Source organism: Accipiter gentilis, chromosome Z (assembly GCF_929443795.1).
Source record: "Accipiter gentilis chromosome Z, bAccGen1.1, whole genome shotgun sequence".
In the NCBI taxonomy this organism is placed as follows: Eukaryota; Metazoa; Chordata; class Aves; order Accipitriformes; family Accipitridae; genus Astur; species Astur gentilis.
This window is the reverse complement of record NC_064919.1, coordinates 1,107,499-1,127,010: the sequence shown is the minus strand read 5'-3', so window position 1 is coordinate 1,127,010 and position 19,512 is coordinate 1,107,499. Positions and strand designations below refer to the sequence as shown.

Genomic DNA, 19,512 nt, shown 5'->3' with positions numbered 1-19,512 from the left:
GTCTTCCCACAAGGAATTCAGAGAGCAACAATGACAACAGATTATGGGTTTTACAGACGTTGCGTAGATATTAACATTATTCCAGTAATAACCATAATAATAAGTTCTTACAAAGAGTATATTCCACCAGGAACAGAATTGTTACTGAGTCAAGTACAGGCTTTTACAATTTAGTTTTTGCTAAGAACAAGTATTTCTTTACAGGCTGGCATAGAGAGTAATAATCACTTTACAGGTGCCTTTCAAGTGCCCTGTTTTGGTTATATTTGGCTGATGGTGCTGATGCAAACAAGGACACTCACCCTTGCCCTGCTGTGGGGGAAGCAGCATTTCTCACCAGCAGAGCAATTTCTTCATTCACCGCATGTTCTCATCAGGAAGAAGAGCCCAGAGCACAGCCGGTAAGAGGTGCAGGAGCGCAGTCCCTCTGGACCGGCGGCTGGTGGCTGTGGAGCCAAGTGTCAGGCTTGTTCTTTTCAGCTGCTTGCAAGGGTCAGCCCCCGTCACGTAAACACATAAGCAGTAAAGCTGGTGTAACTTCTACAGAAGTGAGAGTAGTCGCTGCAGCAGTTCAGCGCTCCAAAGTACCTACTGACGTTTAAAGAACCATTGCCAGGGACAGAGACAACGTGTCTGTAGCGACAATGGACAGAGGACAGAGCACGCAGCCCGGCCTCTGTGCAAGTTTTCCAATAGGAAACTTTGCCACAGACTTTCCAAGAGTATTTTCTCCGACAGAACAGCAAGGCTTCAAAAGTGGTTCCATAGCGTAAGTGAACATAAGGCTTCAGCTAAGCATGCGCTCCTACAAACATATAGTTTCACAGATGTAGTATTGATGTATGGCTTCTACCAGCTGACATCTTCCATTAGTTCAGAGTCAATCCTTTTGACAGGAAGCTCCAGACTGACCTGATTTTCATATATTATTAAGAAAAATTAAGAGCGCGCAATATAATATTACAGACTGCTGCTTTTACGCCTTTTCAAAATCTATTTAATGACTCTGATGTCTGTTCAAGACATGACTTATGCTATCATGTCATGCAATTTAGTCTTGTCAGCACTAATACATTTTATTAAGCAAGTCACCAAACCAGCCTTTGTTAGCTGCCTTGTGCTGCAGACCTGGAAGGACACTGATGGGCATTCAGATGATGTTAGAAAAATAATCGCGCCATTACCCAGCCACTTATCCTTGCTCCCTTGCCAGCACAAGCACCTGCGCAGCCACAAAGTGAACTCATCGGGGAACTGATACAGCTGAAAAGAATGTCAATAATTTCCATGCACAAGTGGGGATGCCTCCAGAATCCCAAGCATTCGTCTGAGGGAGATGCAGGCATCGCGCCCCTTCCCCTCAAGGCTGAGGCAGGAGCAAGAATCCCTGCGAGTAGGTCAGCCACCCACAGGGCCATCTCAAATGATCTGCACGAAAACATCTTTAACGTCACCTCCAGAGCAGAGAGCTAGCCAGAAGACAGCCCACCACACTGAGGCAGTAGCTCCACGAAACACTGAACCACCCTGAGCCTGATCAAAGTCACTACGGTGAAGTCCAGCTGGACTCTGCTGGTTCAAACTAGCTCACGAAAAGCTGATGGGACAACGCAGTCCTTCAAGACTTTATAATGGCTAAAACACGGACCCACTTCTTGTTGATTAGATACATGTCTTCTCAAAATTGGCAAAGCCTCAGCATGAAGCAGGAGGCCGGCCATGGGCAGCACTACATGCTTGGCCTCATTTGACAAAAATGTGTGTTCCTACATTTCAGTAGGATTATTTTGCACTGCCAAATGATGTAGTAACACAAAGAGCCCAGTCGGCTACCACACAAGCATTACTTGTTTAGTCAATCCATTATATGCTCTTGGCAAAGACACCAGGATAACATAAACAAGTAAATCAAGTCAGACACAGCAGCACAAAAACGTAGGGTTTATTTTCAGATGTTTCATAATACTAACACACTGACATCTTCACATAAGATCTCACTGTAGCATTTGTGAAGTTAAATTTTGAACAAAAGTCAGGGTGACAAGTTTTTTGACAATATTACCAGGCTTTGAGATGAGATACTCTCATTTTACAGTAGGGGATAACTAAGCGGATATACAATTTTGAGATATTGCTTCATACTGGAAGACTAGGAAAGCAACAAGCTGACCACAGGCTCCTGTGTTTGCAGTGTGCTCCTCCAGGTGCACCAGATACCAATGATAATTAAATTTAAATTTACTACTTCCAAAAATGCTCCAAGTTGATATTTTTCTTAAAGAAAGAAGACAGAAGTCCTCCTGCACAAGGATTGATATGTCACAATGACATTAAAATTTTTATAAAAACAGATCAAAAGTACAGTTAAATATGTTTATCTGCTCATATTAGTTCTTAATAACTCTGATCTCCTTATTCACATAGATGCTTTATTCCTATGCGTCATAAGAATTCAAGGAATTCAGATGTGCTATAGGAAACAGATGGAAAATGTAAAAAAAACCCTATTTTAAAAACACTAGAAATGCAAGGAAGATGAAACAACCAGGACGTTACTAATAAGGCAACACAAGAAAATATTAAAGTACAAAATACTGCATTTTATTGATGTTTCAGTGAGATTGTTTAGTATATAGCTCGATGCTGTTAGTCCCCTGATATCAAAATTATTATCAAACAAAAATGGCATATCTTACTGCTTTAAAAAATGCAGCATATTTCCTTAATGCTTATAAAAGCAAGAGCCAAAAATATGATCATTAAATAAATCCTATAACAAAATCTTAACATTTTAAAGGAATTAATCCAATCATTCACTACGCTTCCATGTTCCTGTTTACCTTGGATACTCAAGGTGCAAATGACACGTTGACAGACATTTGGCTTTTTTTTTTTTTTTTCCCAATGTGAAGCAGTATAATTAGAGATGAAGGCATGTTTCTTCATTAGTGGTCTACTGTTTCACATAAAGCCAAGTACAGAAAGATTTCCATGTTTCCTTTGGTCTGACAATGACTGTTTGGTTTCTGTGCTTCAACAGTTTTGATAGTTCATCCTGCTAAATGACCTACAGGTCTGTGGATTAGTATTTTAATTTTCAGTTTATCAGAATGTAAGTCCAAGATGTTTAAGAAGGCTAACTATTCGGTAGCACAAACTCCATTAAAACTTCTGAATATCATCACACAGGATACATTTGCTATACAGAATAAAACAAGAGGGGAAGGTTTGCAAATTTTTTTTATATTAACGGAAAACTGTTGCTCTGTGACTCAGATAGCAGGAAATGCAAATCCTCTGTCTCTCCCGAGCAGAATGGACATGATGTAGCTCTGACCCAGTTCCTACATGGCAGAGCAACATTTATTAGAAGTGCTCCAAAATTTTATTTAGAAACCTAATATGCTGAATACCAGTAGTTAGTTCATGTGCATCTTTAACAAAGAAAAAGAGACTGCAGACAGTATTAGTTACAATGGTATCAAAGAAAAGGAAATTAAAACAAGATTTATATGATTCACTTGAAGAATAACAATCACTGAATTTCTGCTATACAAAGTGTACAGTGCTATTTTTAAAAATTAAATTTATGCTAGATTTTTTAAAATTTATGTGGAAAAGTACATTTATGACACTACTTTAAGTGGAAGAACTGGATTTGACAACTACATTTTATAGAGAGACATAAATAAATATGGCAAATGAGGATCATTCCTGGCTGGTTTAATCTGAGGAACAATCCACAGTTGTGAAGGAAATTAAGTAAGTGTACAGAGCAGGAAATTAAAGCCTGAAGATAAGAGTGTCAGAAAAGGACAATATGCTTATGCAACAACGGGGATCAGATTGACTATCAGCATCTGGAAACAGCAAGAGACTATCTTACGCAGTAAAAAAAGCCATCACAAATTCTCCTTCTCTTTCAAAAAACCAAAGCAGACAAAGACAAGCTCTTTTCAGACTTCTGTGTATATAGAATTTCAACGTAGGAGATACAAATTGGTTAAAATACTGCTAAGAATAGCACGAACAAGAAACAGTACTTCACTTATCACTTAATACAAGTTTCTACAGAAAAAAATCAGTCAAACATCCAGATCTTGCTGTATTCAAAGTATATATACATCTGGCAGTCCAAAAGTTACTTGTCTTGGATTTAATTTAAGCACCTTCATCACACAGTGTCCTTTACTACAAAACAGCCAAACATACATTCATAACCCTAAAACTATTTTTATAATTAGCATGTTTTGAACGATTATGTCAGACAGATGCACCCAAAGTTGTTTTTCTCTTTTAAAGATACGCAGTCTGCGTTAGTTACAGTAAAGAGCTCTTGCATTACTGTCCATACATAATGCAGCAACTTGTTTTACAGGTCATTTATTTAAATGCTTTCACTTCTACAAAATACTTAAAAAAAAAAAAAAAAAAGGAAATTTGCACTTCAGTTTCTCATTTTTGAAACGTGCTACTTCATGAGATAACTATGCTCTCACCCCTCTGCCCTGCAAAGGAACTGCTTAGTTTTAGGGATTGTATCCCCATCATCCCAAGGCCTGAACGTACATCATAGTAACACTTCACACAGCTACACTGCGACTTCTAAGGATCTCCAACTTCGCTTACAGCTGTTTAAGCCTCACAACACCCCTGTGAGGTAGGTACAGTAATATCCCCAATTGACAGAACCAAGACTTTTGTGTGTGTGGCACCATCACACGTAAGTGTTCACTGACCAAGAGCAGCCTCTGAGCCTGCAGCCTTGAAGAAAATAGCGTTCATGTTCCTGTGGTGCTTCAGGGAACTAGACATCTGCACTGGCATTCTCCTTCAGGCCCCGGCTGGAGAAGGTTAAAGCAAAGTGCTAGGCAGATTGCTGCTCTGCCACCTCAGGCAGGTTGTCTTGGAGTGTTTATACAGGTGGCTGGACTGGCTGAACCGCTTGCCACACTTCAGGCAGGCGTAAGGCTTTTCTCCCGTGTGGACACGGATGTGTTTCTTGCAGTCTGTCAAGGTCAAAAATGTCTTGCAGCAGATCTTGCAGGCATACTTGCGTGCGCCTTCTACAACCAAGACGTTGTGCTCAGATAAGGCCTTCTTGCATTTTGAAAGGACATCTGCAGATGCCCTTGTCAGCTGTGGTGGACCAGGTTGCGATGGATGCCCGTTTTCAAAAGAAGTGGTCCCGTTCATGATCAGCTGGGAATTGGATGAGTTATCTTGCAGCTGGGAGCTCCTTACAGAGGTCACCACAGGCATTTTGGGGGCTATGCGGCGGTAGCCAGGAAAGCTGCTAGCTCCACCTCTTACTGAGCTCATCATTGCCCTTGACAGGGAGTGCAAGCCCAAGCCAGACCGTGGAAAATCCATGCTGAACTGTTCCGCTGCCCGGTACCCAGAAGTCTGTACGCAAGGAAGACCCATCACATCCTGCATTGGTCTAACAAAATGAGAATCTGCAGGCTCACTAAATGGATTCTCAACATGAGAGACGGTGGCAGATGAATGGCCACCAGCAGGCCCTGACTCTGGACTCATGAGATAAGAAGCATCACTGTCCATCCTGCAGTCACTGGTGGTATTTGGAATGTTGTCATCACTGTTTTGACTAGCACCGAAACCACCACCTCTGCTTGTATTTAGAAAATTTGAGATACTGAAAGTAGATTTGTGTTCCAGGTTATTTGACACCTCCATAATATGGATGTCTCCCACCCTATCAGTACTGGACTGTGGGTCAGAAAAGCTACGATCGCTGCTCTCGGGACTCAGTTCTATCTTCTCCGCACTCACTACTCCTCCTTCCACTTCAACAGACTCGCTGCCCTCCGCTTGGGAAGTGACATCGCTCACCTCGTCTTGAGGCTCTGGAGAACTCAAGGGTTCAGACTTCACCACCACCCTCATGTGCTCTTTTTCATTCAGACTGACCTCTGGATTCTCACACGGGAAGTTGTTCTTCTCAGAAGCAGCATCCTGGTCGAAGCTGGTTTCCACCTGCGTTGCCTGTGATGCCATGGACATTTGTGAAATGTTTCCTCCGCTGTTGTCAGACTGGCTGGGCACTTGAGCATCTTCCTGAGCACTGAAAGACTGATCAAACATAATAGTATTATCCTCCTGGTTATCAGCAACAGCATCAGCCTTAGAGTTGTCCACAATCTTCAGTGAATCTGGCGAGAAGAAATCTTCCCGTGAATGAACTACTGACTGCCCGCTCTCTGCAGCCACATCAGAAACAGACTCATCCATGGTAGGCCTGATGCGCTGTCTGGCCCGATCTTCAGAAGACTGTTTACGTTTGTGGAGACGACGGATAGGAAAAGTAGTGCGCTGCTCAATGTTACTTCTCATCGAGGAGCTCATAGTATTTGGTTGTTCCTCTGTGTTCTGAGTGGAATTTAAGGCAGAGCTCACGATGCTCAGTCCAAGCTGCTGGAGCATGAAAGACCTCTGCATGCGTGCATTTTGCTCTTGAACTCTATCACTCGGTGGAGACATTGGCAGCGTCCTGGTAGTAAGGTAGTGTTTGCAGGCTTTAACAACAGAGTTCAAATGCAAGTGAGAAGCAGCCAGCAAGACATCCATAACATTGCTCTCCCCAAGCATTAGTGTGGAAGTATACATCATGTCTATCAGAGCAGCAAAAGCTTCTGCTGTCACCACTTCACTGTCCAGCTGAATCATATTCATAGTCTGATCTCCTTCCGCTACAGTAAATAGAGCTCGGAAATGTGTGCTACATGCTGCCAAAACAGAGCGATGTGCTTTGAAATGCCTGTTTCCCACCACAATGACACAGTCACAAAGCTGGCCATGAAGCCTCTGGTAGTTGAGCTGCTGAAAGATTTGCTCAAAGTGTCCTGGAAAATCCATGATCCTATAAAACAAAACAGAAGAAACTATAATATTAAAAATGGCAGAAGTCCTAGTCAGACCAAAGCGAAACCAGATTTAAAAATGAAAGATGACAGATGAACAATAACTGATCTTAATCTACCACTGCCACATTGGTACTGTATCAAAGCTGGCAATCTTGCAGAGCAGGATGTGGAAGAAAATACAGGTTCTGCCATGGAGCTGACCTAGTGTTAACAGCCACCTCAGCATCAGACGTGTCACAGGCAGCTCTGCTGCAAACTGAATAACGCAGGTCATTTCACCTCTGTTAGCTCCTGTCCAAACTCAAACACGCTCTTTAGTAGAACATTTAATCCTGGTTTTTAAAAAAATCTAACTGTGAATAATCTACTACAACCTTTGATAAATTGCTCATGTTATTAGATAACCTCCCACTGAAAAGTCTGAACTTTAATTCTCATCTCATTTAATCCAGCTTCACCTTCTGCAAATGACTTTCTGCACAGTTTCTCAGCTACTGTGCAGAACTGTCATTCGAGTATTTGCTTTCAACACAGAAACACAGAAAAGAGTTAATGGAAAAGAAAGGAGACACTTCTGCACTGGAACAAGTGGTCAGCTCTTATCTCAAGCTGCCACCCTTAGCTATCAGAATTGCAATACAGTTTTCTTATTCACTATAGTTTATCAGCTGGGATGTACTGAAAGTCTTCTGTTTTTCGCACAAAATAAATAAAATGGTAGTAAGATAGAGAAGTTTGCCAACTCTAAGATCCATCTCTCTACTTGCTATTCCTTATAAACCTTCTTGGTCCATAAGGAAGTTATAGGAAGCTTTTGACAAAATGGTGCACTACTCAACAAGACAACTAGACAAACTCAGGGGTCTTTTCTTCTTAAATTTCCATTAACATAATCTAATTAAAATCTTAGTAGACTCACCTAAAGACTAAATAGGTGACTTTTGGTGATATATCTATTTTTTCTCATGACGAATCGAAAAGTATAAGATTTGGGGAACAGAAAGGTTGCATGTATAGGACATACACATTTTTGTGTTCACGTTTATTTTTCAATAGCAGTACCACAGTATCGTGTGACGCATGAAGACTGTAAAGCAGCTAAAATAAAAGGTCACACAGAAAGAATTATACTTTTGAAGAGGGATCAAATATGAGTCTGCCGATTTAGAAATTCTGTCCTCAAATGCACAAACATTGTGAGCAAACCATATGCTGCATTTGCATATGTGCACAGTCACAAGCTATATGAGTAAGTTGCATACAAAGCTTCCCATGGTCAGGTTTGACTAGTAAAGTTTGCTCAGAAATAATGTTTGTATTTCAAACTCTTCGCAGGTGTCTCACTTTATGCAATGACTTTGCTCAGAAGGTATGCTCAGGCCAGACACAGCAGCTGCCAAGAATACCCATTCATTCAGAGGAAAATGGGTACAGCTGTTGATGTAGATTGTTAATTGCTTTGGAATTTTGTTCACCTGGATGGACAGAGATTAACTATTTACTTGGAAGGATCACCAGAAAAAGCAAAACCTCACATATGCAAAGAGCAACTCCTGAGAACGCAGGCATGGAGGAACAGTGGCACGTGGCCACAAAAGCTCCCTCAGCCTGCAGCAGCTCAAAGCTCTGTACTCTGCTTTGCTGCAAGGCAGAAGGCAGTAAGGGAGGCAGGGCAGACTGGGGACTACCATCTTCTAGACACACACCGCTGTAAAACCATGTTGGTAAAGGCCAAAAAGCCAAACAATACACAGAACATCACTGATGGATTTACACACTTACACATATGTAAGCAGGCAGCTGCAGAATTATAAAGATCTGTGCGCTTCCGGCAGCAGCTCAGCTTAAACTAGGAAAGTACATCTGCAATGTTCCCCAGCCTTGGATTATCACCATTAACATGTCAAGAGAAAGTGGAAGGGTTCTTGATTCTCTTTTATAAAGAATACACTTCTTTGGAGTTAGTTCAGGAGCCATTCTGCAAGCAGCATGAGATTAGGTTTCTCATTAGGAAATGAAGTTAACACATGCTCTGTGGCCCCTCGCTCCCTGCGCAATAGCCCTGCTTGCTCCCACTCCACACCACATCAGACCAAATCCCCCCAGATCCCAGAGGAAGCTCAGGCTGGGCCTGGGGCTGAGCAAGGTTGCCCAGTTGTACCATCCACTGGCAGAGCAGAACAAGCACGAACTGAACACATGGTGGGTTCTCCATCCAGCGAGGGTACAAACCTACACCTGCCTTTTCTATTAGGCCCACAGCTATAAACCATGTTGGACTTAAAATAGTAGTCTCATCAGTCAAACTTGCCAGTGTCTCCAACAGTTACGGAAAGGATGGGCAGAGTAATTGTGTTCTATAACACTTCTTGTCATTAAATAACAAAGTTCTGCATTGTCAGGGAGACTACAGACAGCTACAGGGTAGGGAGGCCCTAGATGCAGATGCTCTCAGTTTTTAGCCTGTTTTGAGGCTACTATGGACACTACTGTGTGATGAACAGCTACCGTTTTCTGATTCCCAGGCTTATGAAATCCCTTAGGGGCAACCTGGACAAATGGACTTCCTCAAATCTGCCGCTTTTGCTGCACTTAGACTAACATCGGCCGACATAAAAGAAAAGGAATTGGTAGTACAGTAGGCAAAGAGATCTGAATTCATGCCAGAAGAGGTGGCAAACTAACATAAAGCACAAAGACTGAAACCATTAGGTCACAAAAAAATCTCAGTAAATAGCCCGTGCCTGCCTCAGCTGCCAGGCTGGAGCTAATCTAGGAGCAGCTGCTGTTCTCCAGCCAAGAGGCAGCTGGCATTCACCCACCTCCTCCTTCTCTAAGACACATGACATACACTTTGCAGGTCTTTGCTGGAGAAAGATTTTACCACCTAGTCCGTGGACAAAGAACCTTGCCCCTCTCCAAAGGATACAGGCTGGCAAAGAACCACAGTTTTACCTAAATGCTGAAAAGCAAAAAATTCTGCTGGCAAAAATCTGTTGCCCCCAACCATAATTGGTTCCTGTGTATTTTAAAAAGAAGAAATAAATAAATTATAGTTCATGCCTTCCAGCAATGGTGAGGGTCCAGGCTTATTGGCAGCATTCAAAAATCCCCTAATTTGGCAGCACTAAGGCTACGATTCCTGAATGCCTGAAATAAGCACCGTAATGAGATTTGAGTACTGTGCCACAGTCCTCCTTATCTCCATAAATGAAGTTATGTAATAACACAGAAAAATTTGATTTTGCCCCTTTTTAAAATAAGTAATAGGAATACAGATGATAGGTGATTTTATTTATCTTTCACTAAGAATGTGTATTTGACAGTAAAAAGAAGATGACATTTTCAAACAAAAAAATGTCAAACAAGACAAACTTTGGAATTGCACGTTTTTTATTTCTACACATTTTCTCCAAGAGAAGTATAACACAAGGAGAAGTGAGGAAATGCTTCCTGGTGGTTGTAGGAGGAGGGAGGAACAAAGGAGCAGACCCTGACACTCACTGACCTCAGGCAGCGGGACAAAAGGAAGACGGGGAGCCTGTGACAAGAGCCACAAGTCCCAGCAAGAAGTGTCTAGAATATGGCAGAGGCTAAGGCTGCTTTGTGAGCAGTGCTGCTACATCGCTGTCTTGCCTTTTCTGCTCAGGCGCACCTGGTTAAACTCATGCCCTGCTTTGTCCCAGAAAGCACCGTGCAGGGACAATCTCCTCTGTAAGGAAAGTTCCTCTCCAGCTAGGCATCTCTGGGAAGTTGAGAGGGGATTGCCAAACAATTCTTCATTTATCTTCTTTTGCTCACCTCTGAGATGGGCCAAGTGTTATGCCAGAGCTAATGCTCCATTCTTAGCTTCACAGGACTAAAACACAGGATCTAGGGGGCATTTGGAGAGAGGGGGAGGAGATGGGGGCAGGGGGACAACAGTTCCCAGAGCAACAAAGAAACTCTCGCTCCATTTAGAGTAGCATCACTATAGCATCAGTGTGCTCTCGGGGGGCCTAGATGTTTGTCGACTTTCTTTTCACTTTACTCCCCAGTCAAGAGCGACAGCTCCAAGGAACCATTTCACAGTTCTACGGCTATATGCAGGGCTAATCTGCACAGTGTAAAACACTACAGCCTACTGGCAGGCACCCTGGAAAATGCCAGGCACCAGGAGAGGCAAGGGATCTCCTTTCCCTGAGGACCAGAACTAGATGACACCTTGGTATTAACTACAGTGACTTTCCAAAATGCAGCAGTGCTGAACCATTAGTACCACCACCTACAGCTAAGATGGGAGCACTTTGTTGTGCCCCACCTGCAACCAAGAACGAAATCGTTCCACTTGTACCTTTTTTGCAGAAAGCACAGAGACTGCTCCAGCTTCAAGGGTTGTCAGAAGCAAGCTGTTCACAAGCACCCCAACAGTTCCCAGTCTGTGCACTGCTTTAGGTCATTTTAGGAAACGCACTGTAGAAGATAAAAAATACTGGAGAGCTCATGCATTGCCTTTATTAAGCCAATCCCAGCAGGTGGTGTGCTTCAGCAGGGTATGTAATAACGCATTCAAGCCAATGCCCAGAGAAGACTGGAGGTGGAAAACACCAAACAACATGAGGACAGGGTCTCACATCAGTAAAAAGATTGAGCTGGAAGGAAGGAAGGATTGAAAGGAAGATGGGTTACAGCGATGGTCCAAGGTATTTCTGCACAGGCAGCAATATGTATTTGAACCACAGAAAACAGGCAAGAGTCATTGTTTTGAGCAATGATTTGGGATTTCAGAATTCAGAGAGTCCTTGCTTACAGTCACCAGAAGTGATTGCATCCTTCATGCACCTCGAACAAGACAAACCCCAGTTTTGCTTTAAGTAACATTAATTTGGCTTGGTATTTAACTTTTACTACACCGTAAGGGCTAAAGTCCTTGAACCAGAATGAACAAACACAGACCCCACAGTGAAGCTGAGATCTCATACAAGATCAACTGAAAATTATAAAACTCGATTTCAGTTGTGTATACTGTATACTAACCACATACCACATTCGGTGACATATCAACTACTTCAGGTTACTAAATACATACAATGCATCTAAGCAGATACCAAAATATATGAGTGGCATATTTCTGGATACGCACATTCAGTCTGTCTTCCCCTCCCGCTTCAGTGATACCTCGCCTTTCACCAACAGCTGGCCATAAGGACTCTCCTGAACCACCCGTGGGCTGCACATCCCCATCATTCCCCTATCAAATGACCCAACATCTGCAGCATCTGATGGGTGGCATCCCATCACATGGTGTGTGAATGCCTATTCGGATGATGGACAGTGATGCTCCCAACTGAATAGCGAGTGGTTTCAGTAGCCAGTTTCTGCAGCCTTCAGGAGGCTCACAGCCAGCTCCAGTTCACATCCTGGGGACCCAGGGAATGTTAGATGAAATCTTCCGCTGAATGAGAACCAGTCAGTGGGACTCAGAGTGGACATCAGTGGTACAAACAGCAGACACTGAGTTCAGCAGCCTTTTGGAGAGCTGCAGGAAAGATAACAGCTTAGCTTTATAATCAAACAAATGACCACAAGTGAAAAGAAACTATACCAAATTGTTTAGCTACAAGTAGTTTTACTATAAATACAAATAGTCAGAGCCAGAAAAATTCTAAGGGCAAGCAATGAAAAACCATCTGCAAAATCCTGACTGGAAAACAACTGTTCTACATGTCCCTGGACCAAGGCCTATGAAATGAAACCAGCAGGGTCAGAATCAAAGAAACACTCCTTCACATAACGCAGTAAAGCTATAGAACTCCCTGCCGTGGGCAAGTACACATGAATTCAACAGCCATTACATAGATTCATAAAAAACCAACAACAACTGAGAGCTCTTAAATATTCACATGCCACCTCTATCTGGGGAAGGCACTAAACCACAGGTCACTGGAGGTGTACTTTTATATGCACTTACCTCTCTGACTTTCAATTTTACAGCTTTCTTTGGTATTTTCAGAAGACTTTTAGGAGAACTATGGATTTTTTTAATGTAAGATTGATTTAGTAGAAATTAATAAGGAAGCATTTTCTCCCTAGCATTTTGATTACACACTTAAAAAGATAATTAACCTTTGAATAGAAAGTGTGCTCGGTAGATATTTAAATACTTAACCTGCCTCTTCACTGCTAGAGGAAAACATACCAGTGCAGATCCAACAGCCCAAGAGAGGCAAGGCTGTTCCTGCTAAATATCCCCACGTCCCAGCAGGAGAGTGGGAGAAGATGCATTCGCAGCAGGCACCAGTGCACAGAGCACACATATATGCAACAAGAGACGCTCGGCACTCACGCAAACACAGGTAGCACCAGAGGCCTCATCCTGGTCCCCTCTCTGGACAGGCAAGATGGAAGTCCACCAGCAACAACAGGCATACAGGTGTACAAGGCGGACCCCTCCAGCAGCTGGCTCTCCCAGTAGCTGTCCCCTGGGTCCCAGTCTCCCCATCCCCAGTCTGCAGACATACAAGTCCCTGAGGCCACAGCCTGGCTCCAGTTGCTAGTACAGACTGTCACAGGTACACAGAGCCAACTGGGACTCCCCTAGTCCCACATCTGACTCTGCCACGTTCTTGCCCCTATAGACACAGGCACTCTCACACCAGAGCTGCCCTTAAGGACCCACAGACCCCCTTGCTCCCAGGTCACTTCACCAGCTCATGCAGTTGATCTTCGCTCACCTGTGCTTGCTCCAATGTACCCCGTGGCTGCACTCACACCAACCAGAGAGCCCTCACCCAGGACAGAGCCAAAATGGAATTTAATAAGGTAGGAAACACAAGGGACAGCTGGTAACAATCACGTAGCAGAAGGGACACTATGGATTTTTCCATAGGAATTCAGGTTTTATTAGCACATATTTCTACTACTCGTAATGGTAATAATTTCTTCATACGGTTTCTTTCTATTTCTTGAATGATTACCATTAGTAATACTATGTAGACTTACAGCCCCTTCTTCCATCAGATCCCTCTGCTCTAATACTTAAGCGGCAGCAAGATGGGACAAAGCAAGTACACTGGCACTGAAACTACTGCAGAATCAAAACCTTTTCTCTTGCTTCTCTGAAAAAAAGTTAAAGTTAACTCACTATAAAGTAGTGTGAAAAATAAGGATCCTGAATAATGATCTATGTAAAATTTTATTACTATGTCCAATAATAAAGGACACAGTTTAGATTACACTGCAATCCTGAGCCACTGTCAAGCAAACATACATAGTCAAAAAAAAAAGCAACCTCAAGTTCCCCCTAAAGAAGCTTTTAAAAATTTTGCAAAGCAATTGATTTTGTAACTAAAACCAACAACAAAAGCTGCCTCAACTACATCATTCAGCAGAACAGTATCAGAATAAATCTCACATACCAATACACTACTGAAAACTTTAGAGTAGGTACTTGCTTTTTATCTTATCAGATAAATGAAGGACAATTTATTACTTGCACCTCAAACCCCACTCCCAACAATCTGTATTTAAATGCATTTTATGTTCTAGGTACCAGGCCTGCAAGGAATCCCTGGCATATTGCCAGAAGTTGAAAGTGTGCCAATATAAGATTAATAACTGTTTGCCTTTTAGCTTAAATTACATTTTACAAAAGATTGTAATACACTTGTACTGTGCTTAACCATTGTGCTTGAAATAATACATCTCATAAAAAGCTCCCCTGAAGCCTGAAATACAAACATATATCTAGATAGGAGTCAGTGATACAAGTGTTATTTTAGAAAATACTTTGTACTACCAGTTTTGTTGGTTTTTTAGCAAGTCAGCAGGACGGTGAGAGGGTAGAGGCAGGACGAAATGGAAGTCTTCACTTTCTTTGACATCTTCAGCAAGTTTTGACACTTTGAAACATGGAGGGTATGTGTTCTCTGCTCTGAGAGTGTTTTCAAACTTAGCATATGGTGGAATTTTAGTTAACAGTAGTTGAAATGATTTCTGGATTTGACTCATACTACTGAAGTAGAGTCCAGTGTTATATCACTTTCGTGTATGCAACAATACAATGAGTGCCAGCCATGAAAGGCATTTTGTGTGTGTGTGTGTGTGACTTTCATGACTGACAGTTGAGCTTCCAACATCTGATTAGAGGTGTTTCCTTAGCCCGGTTTTATATACAGTTCAACTCACACAGTTTATCTTCCTGTTGTCAGCGAAGATGAATTACAACTTGCCTAAGAATCAGAAATGATAAACTGCACTGCAAACACTGCTGCTGGTTGCATCAGCCTTCCAGAGAAGAGTAAGAGATTAGGATATGGCTTAGTATTTTCTGATCATCTACCGCATAATAGACAGTCCAACCCATGGCAACACCAACTCATTAACAAACAGTAACAGCACAGTCTGCCAACTGCAAAGAGCATCTTTGAAAGGACCAACAAAAAGCTTCCTAAAAAAAAAAAGGTGAGGTTTTTCTTAGACACTCTTAGTTACCTGAAGAAACAGATACTACCTGTGACATGGCCATCCTCCTGCTTCCTGACATTTCCACCTCACCTCCTCCCAGTCCTGTGATTAATCTCTCCGTCTCTCGGTCGGATCCTGCAGCACAGTGTGATACTTCAGAGGAAGACACGCAGGAGGAGACTGAAATGTGACACTCCTGCATTTTGATGTGCCATCTCAGCTTGTCACCAGGGGCGTTCTTTGTTGTGATTCTACTGTTTAACACACCTGTACTGCTGCATATTCTGAACAGACTGAACACTGTTGCCTTGTAATTCCTGGCTAACCCCTTCATTGTTTGGGCTTGAAGGTCAGTACCAGGGCTTTCACAGGCATCAATTTCTCTCAGAAGAGTTGACTATGCTTTTCTGGTCAACTTACAAAAGCATAGTGTTTTCTTGCTATCAATAGGAAACAGGAAAAGAAGATCATGGATTCTATTCTTGATCTTAGGAAGCTATAAAACTGTATCTAGATAGGAGAAAACAGCTGTTCCCATGAGCACAACAGTTTTTTAGGCATTGCACAGTGAAACACCTGAGGAAAGCTGTTTGGGCAGTATCACTATTTGATTTATTTACAAAGGGAAAAACAGAGAATGCTGCTATACAGAACAGGCAGTAAAGCCATTTAAGGGCATGGAAAGACAAACTGCCATCAATGAGGATTGATCTGAACTCACAGTTATGTTACCAGTTCAGAAAACCTCTCCTGAGGTTCATGGTACCACGGCAGTCTCTGTCACTGCCATCGTCCTTCAACAAGAATGCCCAATGCTGCAAAGGAAGCTCAGTTGCCAGCTTCTCCTGCCTACCATCACCCCCAGTTCATGAATCAAACCACAAACACCACTCAGAACCAAAGGTCTACAGGCAAGGATCCCATAGGAAAGGGTAAGCACAGACAGCTTGGTGCCAGCATGATGTCTTCTTGCTCAATATGGCAATCATTTCTAAATCTAGCTCAACTTCACTCTTTACCAGAGATTCAAGAATTTTAAACAATGCCATCCAACCACCTTCCTTGGTGATTCCTTTGCCTAAGCTTTTAACCCCAATGAAACTAGGGTTAACTGCATACCACCACAATGGATTATTAGTATTACACATCTTCAGCCTAAGCAAATAACTATGTCCACATAACTGATTCAGCAGATTACTACTGTATTTCAAATGAAAACTGCTGAATTGTCTGCTTCTGATCTTCCAAAACTCATTTAAAAAACTCATCTTCTAACATTATTTAACCCTCAGAAGGGAAAAAAACCTACATGTACATGGATGTACTGCACAGTTCTATTTTGGCATTGTGGTGGGTTGATCAGACACCCACCCAGCTGCTCTCTCACCCCCCCTCCTCAGCAAGATGGGGGAGAAAGTAAGATGAAAAGCTTGTGGGCTGAAGTAAGGACAGGAAGATCATTCACCAACCACCATCCAAAACACTCAACTTGGGGCAGATTAATTTAATTTACTGCCAATAAATAACAGAATAGGATAGAAAGAAAGAAGAATAAAACTAAAAACACCTTCCCCCCACCTCTCTTCCTTCTCCCCAGGCTCAACTTCACTCCCAACTCTTCTACCTCCTCTCCCCAAGCAGCACAGGGGGATAGACAACGGAGGTTGCAGTCAGTTCATAACACTTCACCTCTGCTGCTCCTTCCTCCTCACACCCTTCCCCTGCTCCAGCATGGGGTCCCTCCCACAGGAGACAGTCCTTCACGAACCTCTCCAACATGGGTCCATCCCATGGGCTGCAGTTCTTCACGAACTGCTCCAGCGTGGGTCCTTTCCATGGGGTGCAGTCCTCCAGGACCACAATGCTCCAGCACGGGTTCCCCATGGGGTCATGAGTCCTGCCAGCAAACCTGCTCCAGTGTGGGCTCCTCCCTCCAAGGGGCTGCAGGTCCCGCCAGCAGCCTGCTCCAGCATGGGCTCTCCACGGGCTGCAGCTTCCTCCAGGGCACATCCACCTGCTCCAGCGTGGACCTCCATGGGCTGCAGGGGGACAGCCTCTTCCCCATGGGATGCAGGGGAATCTCTGCTCTGGTGTCTGCAGCACCTCCCCCCCGCCCCTTCTTCACTGACCTGGGCATCTGCAGAGTTGTTTCACATTTTCTCACTCCTCTCTCCCAGCTGCTGTTGCGCAGCGTTTTCTACCCTTTCTTATATGTGTTATCAGAGAGGTGCTATCACTGTTGCCGACTGGCTCGGCCTTGGCCAATGGTGGGTCCATCTTAGAGCTGGCTGAAACAGGCTCCATCTGATATGGGGCAGCTTCTGATATCTTCTCACAGAATACACCCCTGCAGCCCCCCACTACCAAAGCCTCACCACAAAACCCAATAGAAGCATGTACTAATGAAGAATTAAAATGAACACGTTGCCTTAATTACAGTTTAAAAGTCACACTAGAGGGTAACAATTTACATTATTTGAATGTATTATGCTGAATTAACTGAAGTCCTTCTGAGTAGTTTTTGAAAGGTGGAGGAAGAAATTAATCAGCTTTTTTTCAGTTCAAAGATGGTAACTTCCTTCTCTGTTTTCACACAGACACCGCTCCAGGTCTACCTTTTCTTTATAACTTGGGTTTACAGCAGAGTTTGCCTTTGTTAGCACGACCATAAGAAAGACCAGCAGCTAGTGAGGTCAATACCACAGAGGTACCATATACATTCCACAGAAGCAGCTGGTGTGCATGCAACTTTTGTACACCAACAGTACATGTAACACCTCTTCACCCTTGTGCTGTCCTCCAAAAGATGAACCATAACTCAATAGTTACACCAACAAGAAAGTAAAGCCTAATTTATAACTTGTCACCTGAAGGTATGTTTCTCTGAAAATTCCAACGTTAAAGTAACTGACAGATAGGAAAGGCTGTTGTTCCTGTGCTCATTCCTGAAAGCACTGAAAGGTACTGTCCTGAAGAATGGAGTCATGCCTTTTTTTCTTTTTTACATCGCCCAGAATATCCAAGTTTTATGTCCCCCTCAAAACTCAAGATAGCATCTACGCCTCGTCCTTCCATCTTCAGTAGTTAAAAACGTATCCACATGTTTTAGTTTTGTGTCTTGTGGAGACTTCGCTGCACACCCAAGGAAAAGGCCCTCCAGGTCACGAGCAGCCTCTCGCAGTCGGCAACGCAGCTTCGTCCGTCTTGCCCAGGTCAGAACCAAAAGCTTTTCCAGCGGTCCCGGGGCAGAGACCAAGCGCCAGCTTCGTTCCACCGGACCCCGGCAGGAAGAACCGCCGCAGGGGGCTCCGTGTCCCCGCAGGCCCACGGAAACGTGGAGTTTCCCCAGTGGATGGAAACCCCCACCGAGAACGGGGACCGCGTTCCGCCCCACGGCTTCTTCTCGAGCGCAACAGAACCCCGTTCCCCGGCCAGCCGCAGTCCTCCACGCCGCCGGTACCGATCTCCATCCCCTCCCCACCGGCAAAACTCCGGCGACCGCACTCTCCCCGCAGGCACCGGGACCGTGACCGGTTCCCCACCCGCCCCTCACCACCTTCCACGCCCGCTTCTCCGTCTTCCCGTGGGGCTTCCAAATAACCCGGAGGGGTCACCCGCGGCGGACACCGGGGAAGGGGCGGACGACCCGCAGCTCTCCGCCCCGCCCCCCACCCGCACACGTCACCTACCGCCGCCCCGCGCGCCCCCGCCTGCGCGCTCCCGCTCCCGTTCCCGTTCCCCCCCACACACACTCCCGGCCGCCGGCCGCCGCCGCTCACCTACGGTACGCCGCTCACCACCGCTCTCCGTGCGGGAAGGGCCGCGGCAGGAAGGGGCGGAAAGGGAAGGGAAGGGAAGGGAATGGCCGGTCACGGCCGTCGTCCTCGGCCCTGCGGCCCCGTCCTCCGCTCCGCCCCTACGGGCCCTGCGCTGCGGCGGCGGCAGACGCCGGAAGTGATGCCATGGCGCAGTGACCCACTAGCCAGAAGAGGGCCCGCCCACTGCTCCCCCCAACCAATCGACGGCCTACGTTACTGAGAAGCAGCGGCACGGCCCTATCCTCTCTCCCCCCCACACCCTCCCAACCCCACCACTCGGCAATAAGCACAGCCGTGATTGGGCAGGTTCCGTTTTCCCGGGGGTGGGGCGGAGGGGCGCCCTCCGCCGGCCAGGCCAGGCC

The 19,512-nt window shown here is 44.4% G+C and overlaps 1 protein-coding gene across 10 annotated transcripts; it reads right to left on the bottom strand.

Annotated features, from left to right (window-relative positions):
• Positions 1-1,868: 1,868 nt before the first annotated feature.
• Positions 1,869-19,268, bottom strand: ZBTB5 (zinc finger and BTB domain containing 5). Of its 10 annotated transcripts, none has more exons than XM_049794473.1 (3): positions 19,112-19,268; positions 12,010-12,405; positions 1,869-6,883 (listed from the first exon to the last, which is right to left on the bottom strand). In XM_049794473.1, coding segments are annotated over exons 2-3 (2,031 nt in total). In that variant the 5' UTR covers positions 12,012-12,405; positions 19,112-19,268; the 3' UTR covers positions 1,869-4,854. The 10 variants fall into 10 exon arrangements, with proteins under 10 accessions (XP_049650430.1, XP_049650433.1, XP_049650435.1 ...); XM_049794476.1 differs by lacking the exon at positions 19,112-19,268 and adding an exon at positions 8,670-8,865 and having other exon boundaries at positions 11,221-19,024; XM_049794478.1 differs by lacking the exon at positions 19,112-19,268 and adding an exon at positions 8,670-11,518 and having other exon boundaries at positions 12,010-19,024.
• Between the last annotated feature and the right edge of the window lie 244 nt (positions 19,269-19,512).

Excerpts from the sequence above, each read along its gene's own strand:
- ZBTB5 (XM_049794470.1), bottom strand. The coding sequence starts at position 17,342 with ATGTGCCCTGGAGGAAGCTGCAGCCCGTGGAGAGCCCATGCTGGAGCA. Across the intron at positions 6,884-17,100 it reads GATGGACCCATGTTGGAGAG|GATCATGGATTTTCCAGGAC; the intron begins GTTCGTGAAGGA and ends TTTGTTTTATAG.